The sequence below is a fragment of the Lucilia sericata genome, unplaced genomic scaffold (genome assembly GCF_015586225.1).
Source record: "Lucilia sericata isolate MDLA Ls3-8-SP2 unplaced genomic scaffold, ASM1558622v1 Contig000107F_arrow, whole genome shotgun sequence".
Classification (NCBI taxonomy): domain Eukaryota; kingdom Metazoa; phylum Arthropoda; class Insecta; order Diptera; family Calliphoridae; genus Lucilia; species Lucilia sericata.
This window is the reverse complement of record NW_023994139.1, coordinates 449,410-459,205: the sequence shown is the minus strand read 5'-3', so window position 1 is coordinate 459,205 and position 9,796 is coordinate 449,410. Positions and strand designations below refer to the sequence as shown.

The following is a 9,796-nucleotide window of genomic DNA, read 5'->3' as shown; positions in this document are numbered from 1 at the left end:
AAACCAATGTTTTAAAAAACCGGTTTGCGAAAAACCGAAATATGCAATAAAAACCGATTTTTCAGTTAACCGGTTTATAAACACTATTTGACCCCCTCTAAGTCCGGCAATTCTGGACAGATAGTGCTGGCCTACTATTCAATAGTACTAACATTGGTACAAATTTCGTCAAAAACGATTTTTGTTGGGTCACTTTATATGTAATTTCCCATATATATTTTCACGATGGAAATGTCCGTATATAAAACAAAAAGAGCGGTATTTCTAGGAGTGGCAAAGAAATAATTTTTATATTTTCGGAAATGTTATTAACATCTCTTTAATTCTAGGTATTGAGCGACTCAACTTTTTTGTAAATTTTGTCAAAATGCCAAAAATTTGCATTTAATAATAAATGTTAAAAATTATTTTCAACTTTTTTATAATAAAAAATGGATTTATTCCACATGCAATCCGTTAAGAACTCTGTTTCTTTACATCCCAGCAAAAAATAATTGATGTCATACTTTACAAACTACATCTTAATCACATCTTAAAATGCGATCACATATTTTTCACTTTTATAAACCAAATATTTCTTTACAAATGAAACCCCAGTTAAAAGTGAGGAAAGAGATGTGGAAAAGTCATTACAAATAACATATTTGAAGTACATCAAGATTTGGTGAAAGAGTAGTGAAATTTACATAAGCGTATCATTAAGAGAATGTGTTTTATTTTTGACATCCAAATATCGGATTTTTACTGCTTCTAAAAATAAGATCAGATGTAGTTCAAAGTTGCCAAAAAATGAACAACATCCCTCCAATGACACGCTAATGTAAAATTCATAGGTTTTACACCCGAATTTGAAGCACTTCGGGTTACTAGTTCCCAGCAAAAAATAATTGATGTCATACTTTACAAACGACATCTTAATCACATCTAAAAATGCGATTGCATACTTTTCGCTTTTATAAACCAAACATATCTTCACAAATGAAAACACAGTTAAAAATGAGAAGAGTTGTAGAAAAGTCACTACAAATTTTAATGAAAAACCAATGAAATTTACATAAGCGTTTCATTGAAAGAATGTGGTTTATTTTTGACATACAAATATCGGATTTTTACAGCTTCTAAAGATAAGATTAGATGTAGTTCAAAGTTGTCAAAAATGAACAACATCCCTCCAATGACACGTTAATGTAAAATTCATAGGTTTTTCACCTGAATTTGAAGCACTTCGGGTTACTAGTTGTGATGAAAATTCTACATCTTTTTCCACACTTTCTTTGCTGGGTTGTGATGAAAATTCTACATCTTTTTCTACACTTTTTTTGCTGGGATGTTTAATTATTACTTAATATAATTATATCAGGATCTCTTTAAAGCAGAAATTAAATTAGTTTATAAATAAAGATCAAAATCTATACGATTGCTCGTATAGAAATTTGTTTGTTCTCCCACTTTTCTAACATAAACTCCATTTTTTAAATATCCATCATTCGACCATTTAAGCATTTGTTTTGTATTAAAAGGTCCTTGTAGCGTGTTATCGTTTTCATTCCACTTGAATTCCCAAAGAAGCTCTTTCGGTTTTGAATCTGTCACTTTCTTTTCCTCACTATCGTTCTTGCAATTTTGGTTTTTTAACTGCTCCTTCTCATTTTTGTTGAAGTCATCGGAATACATATCAAAATTAGACTCTGTTAGCAAGCCACCATCTTTGCTTGTGCTCGGAGTACAATTAACTTTTTCTTTTATAGATTCATAGGTAGCTTCATATATATCCATATTACCAGTTTTTGTTAGAATTTCGTTAGCCAATTCAGTAAGTTTTGTTATTTTGTCTCCATTCTCATCTCTGATGCCTTTCTTTTTTAACCGCAATCTTTCTACAGAACTCATCTTTACTCTATTTTTGCCCAGACGTTTTAGAGCACAGGCAACAGTTTCACCATCCATCATATAGGAAAGCAATTGTTTATACATCAATGCTTCATTATAAACATTCATGGATTTCACATCAACAGCATCATTTGTGTCACCCTTTTTCGATGTTTCCTTTTCATTTTGAATCTAAAAAATGTAAAATAAATAATTTTAGGAATCGAAAACTTTTTAACACACGTTTTTCATTAGAACTTTTAACCAAAGTATTAGATGTTTTTTGATCAAGTTACCTTTGTAAAACATGTCAGTTATTCCCAGCAAAAAATAATAAAAATGCGATTGCATACTTTTCGCTTTTATAAACCAAACATACCCACCAAAAAATAATTGATGTCATACTTTACAAACGACATCTTAATCACATCTAAAAATGCGATTGCATAGTATATATACTTACAAATTAAAACACAGTTAAAAATGAGAAAAAAGTTGTAGGAAAGTCACTACAAACAACATATTCGAAGTACTTCAAATTTTGATGAAAAACCAATGAAATTTACATAAGCGTTTCATTGAAAGAACGTGGTTTATTTTTGACATACAAATATCGGATTTTTACAGCTTCTAAAGATAAGATTAGATGTAGTTCAAAGTTGTCAAAAATGAACAACATCCCTCCAATGACACGCTAATGTAAAATTCATAGGTTTTTCACATGAATTTGAAGCACTTCGGGTTACTGGTTGTGATGAAAATTCTACATCTTTTTCCACACTTTTTTTGCTGGGTTACGTTTAATGTCAATTATATTAATTTCTTGTTAATCTGATTAAAATGAGTGACCAGAAAAATGTGCGTACTAATATTATTAAATATTTTCAACAAAACCCAACTTGATCCTACAAAAAGTTGGCCAAGCATTCAAAGGTCTGCCGTCAAACTGTTTGCAATGTTATAAACAAGTTTTATAAAAAATCATTTGTTACAACGGGCACTAAAATACCGAATTTACATCAAGGAATGTTTACAAAAAAGTCTGCTTCCATTCATAAGACTTCATAATATGTCCACTTATTTTTGGCCTGACTTGGCAAACTGACACTATGGTAAACAAGCCTTGAGTAGTACAAGAACAATAAAGTGGTATTTGTACCAACAGAGGCAAATCCTCTAAACTACCCGGAGCTAAGGCCAGTGGAGAGATATTGGGACTACCTGTTCAAGCAAAGTGACAGAAAGCACTATAAACACGTTAATGGAACGGTTTCCGAAAAAAAAAAATATATATATATATATATATATATATATATATATATATATATATATATATATATATATATATATATATATATATATATATATATATATATATATATATATAATAATAATTTCAATCAAATAAAAGAAAAAAACTGTAAATTTAGTTTGTGTTAAGATTTTTTCGATCTCACTCCTTAACATACATATACATACATACATACATATGTATGTATGAAGGGTAATTCAATCACAAAAAATGGTTCTAAAAATATTTTAGGTTTAGTGTTGTTGGCCATAACATGCAAAATCATGCTAATTTAACAATAAGTTTCTAAGTTATATCTTACACGATTTTTTTAATACGATTTTTTTTTTCTTGGATGGCTTTGTATTACAATATGGATTAATAAATAAATAAATAAATAATTAAAAAAACTTAAAATTTTAATTTTTTTAATAAAACAATTATAAGGACATGGTTTTAATGTTTAAGGCTAAGTTTTCTGTTGGAGAAATAATGCTAAAATAATAATAATGACATCATGATGTCACACTTTACAAACGACATCTTAATTAATCTTAAAAATGCGATTACATATTTTCGCTTTTATTCGTACATTCATGTTATGTTATATCCCAGCAAAAAAAGTTTGGAAAAAGATGTAGAATTTTCATCACAACTAGTAACCCGAAGTGCTTCAAATTCAGATGAAAAACCTATGAATTTTACATTAGCGTGTCATTGGAGGGATGTTTTTCATTTTTGACAACTTTGAACTACATCTAATCTTATCTTTAGAAGCTGTAAAAATCCGATATTTGTATGTCAAAAATAAACCACATTCTTTCAATGAAACGCTTATGTAAATCTCATTGGTTTTTCATCAAAATTTGAAGTACTTCGAATATGTTATTTGTAGTGACTTTTCTTGATGTCATACTTCACAAACGACATCTTAATCACATCTAAAAATGCGATTGCATACTTTTTGCTTTTATAAATCAAACATATCCTTACAAATGAAAACACAATTAAAAATGAGGAAAGAGATGTAAAAAAGTCACTACAAACCATGATACAACCATAGAAAGCTAGAATCAGCAGGGAGAGTTGTCAATTCTCTGCCTTGTTAAGTCAAACAAAAAAGAACTAAAAAGAGAAAAACTTCAAAATCTTCAAATGAAAAACCACGAAAAATACCATGAAATGATTCTTGAACGGCACACGCAAACAGCATTCCACATTATCCTGTTTTTGATTTTTACTCGTTTTGCGATATTTTTTATTCGAATTATCAAATTTTGTTTTCTTCACAAAAAAATTTTAAATAATTTTTATTTGATGTTTTGTTATATTTTTTAATTTTCTTTTTTGTGACAATTCAAGGCATGTAAAATTGAGAACGTACTTTTCTACTGATTCTACCTTATTATTGTTTTATTCATGGCATAATGACTTACAGGTAGTCCCAATTCTACAACAAATACAACTAAGCAAAAACAACATTGAATTTGTTTTTGTAAAAATATTTTCTAACTGTCAAATGGAAAAATAAATAAAATAAAAAAAATAAATTTTTTTCAATATTTAAATGAAAATAATGAAATTTGCATGTAATTGCAAATACAAAATGTATGTTTCGGTCATTAGTAGGTCGCCTATGGAATGATGACGTTCTTTGGTGTTTGCACAAACATTCCTTGCTGAAGCTATTCAATTTTTTAGGTGCAAGAGGGTGAGCGGATAGCTTCATAGGGAGTCATATAGCAAGTTCGCATGGCCATCGGCTCAGTTGAAGCAAGTTCGAGGTACTTGAGAACTCGAGAAGCATTACGGATTTACATTGATCTTTTAATATTCGTGAAGATATTGGAGGATAATCCATAATGGATGAGGTTAATTTCTTAATGAATTGCGCAGCCAACCTTTTATAGATTAATAACAATTATTTAAATTCTGATAATTTTAGTTTTTGAGGTTGCGATTGAGTTGCGTTCCTTGCCTGCACGCCTTGAACCACGTTTTCTCTGCATCTTAATTTTGTTCGAGGTTTTCTGTGCCGATTTTTCGATTTTTTTGGTCCCGAGGATTTTGAAGAGCTGCGACAAGGAGTATTTGTACAATTATCTACACTTTAGTAATTGTTTTTACACATTTTAATATATAAAAACGAATGTGGTGTAAAAAACACACATTTTTTTAAATTTTTATTTGTAAATAAAACCGAAAAATAAAAATAAAATAACAAATGTAAATAAACTTTGACAGTTAGGAAATATAAAACAAATCGAACAAAAAATTATCAGCTGTCTTATTGACTTCACCTGTAAATTAATACATCTTGTGTTTTATTATGACTACAAACAACATATTCGAAATACTTCAAATTTTGATGAAAAACTAATGAAATTTACATAAGCGTTTCATTGAAAGAATGTGGTTAATTTTTGACATACAAATATCGGATTTTTACAGCTTCTACACAGAAAAAATTAATTTTAAAAAATTTTCAATTAAACGATTAATCAAAAGTTTTAAAAGGGTTCAATTCATTTTATATTTGATTCATAAAAATGTATAATCAAATACGTATTAACAACAACAAAAATAGAAAAATATAAAAATTTTGTGTACGAAATCAATTATAAGTAGTAATTGAATATACAATTTTTGTTATAGGTTGAACTTCAAAAAATAAAATAATTGAAAACGAGGTTTTGGTAATTGAAATCGTTTTTCAGTTTTTTCTGGTGAAAAGATAAGACTAGATGTAGTTCAAAGTTGTCAAAAATGAACAACATCCTTCCAATGACACGCTAATGCAAAATTCATAGGATTTTCATGAAATGAATGAAAATTTAGTTAATTTTAAGATACCATTTCTCAAAATTTTTGTGCTGACGGCAATATTTGGTGAGCTGGACCAAAGAGTAAAAAGGTCCTTTTTAGGGTTTTTATGATTTTTATATTTCTTGCAAATATTTAGTTGCAAATTTAGTATCATATGAAAGGTCTTTGGGAGACGATTTCAATAAAAAAACACAATTTGATATTCTACTCCAGAATTAGTACAAATATCGTAATTTTTCGGAAAATTTTTAAGTTTTTAAAATTTTTACATAGAATTATGTAATGTAATTAATTGAAATTGAAATTACTACATTATAAATATCATAATTTCACCGAAATATTTTTTTTTTTTTTTTTTTGTTTTTCGAAATTCGATATGTTTTGTATTTTATTTACATATTTTTAATACTATTTTCTGCCCGGTATTGTGCTAGCTATATTTATCTTGCTTTGTTAATAGCGGAATGTATGTATGTTGTTGTTTACATTATTTTGCAATGTTTTGGTAGCGTACATAGGGGTCAATAAATTTAAATAAACTTCGATCTAGATTGAATTTGAAAAACGGAAAACGTTTCCATAGATTTTATTGAGCATTAATATGTATTAATTTCAATGAACTATACTAAATTCATTTAAATTCAAAATTAGAAAATTTCTATTTCGCTGTTACACAAAAATTTCTAATATCGAATTTAAAGCATCTCTCAAGGACCTTTCTAATTATACCAATATTTCATGTTTTTCGTTAGGAAGAAATATGAAAAAAATCATAAAAACCTCAAAAAAGTACATTTTATCCTTTGATCCAGCTAACCTAATATGGACGCCAGGACAAAAATTTTGGAACATTGACACCTTATGTTTCCTCCATACAAACGGTGCCACCATAATGTACATATGTACTTACTTTCACCCAGTCAATGTTATCAAGCCAATTATCTTTAATGTCATTTGATTTATTCCAATGATAATGTCCCTCTTTGTCGAAATGCCCTTCTTCTAATTCTTCTCGCATATTAAATGGGGTAATTTTGACTTCATCCTGAACCTTTGATACACCATCTTCTTCACCTTCAATGTCGCTATCACCTAGGTAGTCTCTGTAAAAAAAGAAATGTTTTACTTGGTTTAAAAATTAAACAAATCGAGTCTCAACTTCTCATATTCGTCGCTATCCTCTTCATCAGAATCTAATGTATGCTTCTTGTTGCTCACATGGATATCTTGCAAGTTGTTGTCATCGTCTTCATCCAAGTTATATTTTCTTTTCGTGGACATGTTTTTAAATTATTGCATATTTTGATATTATAAACATTTGTACAAGATATACTTTATGGTACAAGACGAATTTATAAAAGGTGAAAACTGTTTTACAAAAACTATGAAAAAAAAATTTTTTTTGACAATCAGCTGGTTTAATAAACATATCAGCAAATGACGCATGTGAACAAAAAATTATATGTAAATAAACCGCATTATCAACATTTTTTTGCCCGTCGGCAAACGTCGGCAAAAAAATTGTCAGTTTTTTTTGATATGTTAATGTATAGGGTTGACAAAATGCTAATTTTATTACGACAACTCACTGATAATTTTACTGAAATAATGCTATATTTTATAAAAACAATTAAAGTTATACACAAGTTTTGTAAATAAACACTAATTTCACTAAAACCATAGTAAAAAAAATAAAATTTCTGACGTTTGGGCGATTTATGATTTTATTACCTAAAATCGTGCTACCATATTTACTTTAAATACTTTTATATTTGTTTTTGAAATGTCTTTAAAAAATATTTTTTCAAACATAAATTAAGAAAATTTTATAAATAAAAGAAAAATAAACATACATAAATCAAATTAAACTATTTACTTTACTTTATTCTTTCCTTGTAATGACGTTAGTTTATATAAAAATAATAAGCCGTAATAAAATATTTATTAAAATGTATTTATATACGTTCTTATTTACAGTTCATAACAGTTACACTTTTATAGTAAATAGGGTTTCGTTCCCGGGAAGCGTCGGGAAAAAATTCCCGGGAAATGTAATGATTTTTAGCTTTTAGCGGGTATTCCTTCAAAAAGTTGCCCGCGGGACATTTCAATACATACTCATGTATGTATGTATTTATAAAGAAAATAATAAAGTATTTTATTTACTTTATTTAAATAAAGATTGGCTATCTTTTCCTCAGCTCTACTACCGTTATCTCTTAAATATCGTTACTGAACTACCGTTATTTTATATTATTTTTAAATAATTTTTCCTATATTACACCTTTAAGATACCCTCTTATCTCACTACCATTACCGCTAAAACAACGTTACCGAAATACTGCTTCAAAACTATTGCCTGATTTTAGATATACATATTTTTAAGTTACATGATATGTCAAAAAAATTCAATAAAACATCGCGTAAACCCTTTTTTAATTAATTTTTTTATTTTATCGGGAATTCCCGGGTTCCCGGGGATGTGAATATTTTTCGTGTGGCAAGGTTTTAATTTATTTGTTTACAAAAAATAAATTTCAAAAATGCTTATTTACGTCAAACAATTTTTTATTGAGAGATAACGGAGTTACCTTGTTTTCTTTATACCATGACTAAAACTTATGTTAAAAATCTATTTTAATTGCACAAAAACAAAATTCTATACAAATTTTACAATACAGTGACGCTTGTTATGCAGCAACGTTGTCTACTCAATTGATTACCCCGTGTCTATATTAGACAAATATTTATTATGCTAAACGTCTAATTGTTATCATAATAAAAAATTAGCAGGTATAGACGGCATTTATTAGCGTTATAACGCCGTTATGACAGTGTTGTATAAACAATTGTTTAGACAACGTTGTCTTGATAACAAACGTCATTTTATTGTAAAATTTGTTTAGAATTTTGTTTTTGTGCAATTAAAATTGATTTTTAACATAAGTTTTAGTGAAATTAGTGTTTATTTACAAAATTTGCATTTAATTTTAATTGTTTTTATAAAATATAGCATTATTTCAATAAAATTATCTGTGAGTTGTCGTGATAAAATCAGCGTTTTGTTACCCCTATGTATTAACATAAACAAAAATCTGACAATTTTTCTGCCGACGTTTTGTCAAGTGCCGTGATAAATATTTGTCTAATATAGACAGGGGGTTAGACAACATTGTCATAACGACGCTATAACGCTAACCCCATGTCTATATTAGACAAATATTTATTATGCTAAACGTCAAATTGTTATCATGATAAAAAATTAGCAGGTACAGACGGCATTTATTAGCATTATAACGTCGTTATGACAGTGTTGTTTAAACAATTGTTTAGACAACGTTGTCTTGATAACAAACGCCATTTTATTGTAAAATTTGTTTAGAATATGTTTTTGTGCAATTAAAATTGATTTTTAACACAAGTTTTAGTGAAATTAGTGTTTATTTTCAAAATTTGAATTTAATTTTAATTGTTCTTATAAAATTTAGCATTATTTCAATAAAATTATCTGTGAGTTTTCGTGATAAAATCAGCATTTTGTTACCCCTATGCATTAACATAAACAAAAAACTAATAATTTTTCTGCCGACGTTTTGTCAAGTATCGTGATAAATATTTGGCTAATATAGACACGGGGTAATAAATGCTGTATGTACCTGCTATTTTTTTGTGATAACAATTTGACCAATAAATATTGGTCTATAGACACGGGTTAAGGTGAAGTTAATTCTACAAAAACAAAAAAAGGATATACTTATGTCAAAAAAATGTACATGTTGCCACCATGCTTTTTTTAAATTTATCTTATAA

General features: G+C 28.0%; 1 protein-coding gene across 1 annotated transcript; it reads right to left on the bottom strand.

Annotated features, from left to right (window-relative positions):
- Positions 1–261: 261 nt before the first annotated feature.
- On the bottom strand, positions 262–7,380 carry LOC119600201 (CD2 antigen cytoplasmic tail-binding protein 2 homolog). The gene is made up of 3 exons (XM_037950298.1): positions 7,146–7,380; positions 6,897–7,089; positions 262–2,061 (listed from the first exon to the last, which is right to left on the bottom strand). Exons 1-3 carry the CDS (start codon positions 7,265–7,267, stop codon positions 1,390–1,392), a joined length of 987 nt encoding a protein of 328 aa, XP_037806226.1. The 5' UTR covers positions 7,268–7,380; the 3' UTR covers positions 262–1,389.
- Between the last annotated feature and the right edge of the window lie 2,416 nt (positions 7,381–9,796).

Bases quoted from the DNA above. Each gene is read 5' to 3' on its own strand.
- LOC119600201 (XM_037950298.1), bottom strand. From the start codon at position 7,267: ATGTCCACGAAAAGAAAATATAACTTGGATGAAGACGATGACAACAAC. The intron at 7,090-7,145 runs GTTGAGACTCGA...CTTTTTTTACAG, and splicing joins GATAGCGACGAATATGAGAA to AGACTACCTAGGTGATAGCG. The intron at 2,062-6,896 runs GTAAGTACATAT...TACATTTTTTAG, and splicing joins ATAACATTGACTGGGTGAAA to ATTCAAAATGAAAAGGAAAC.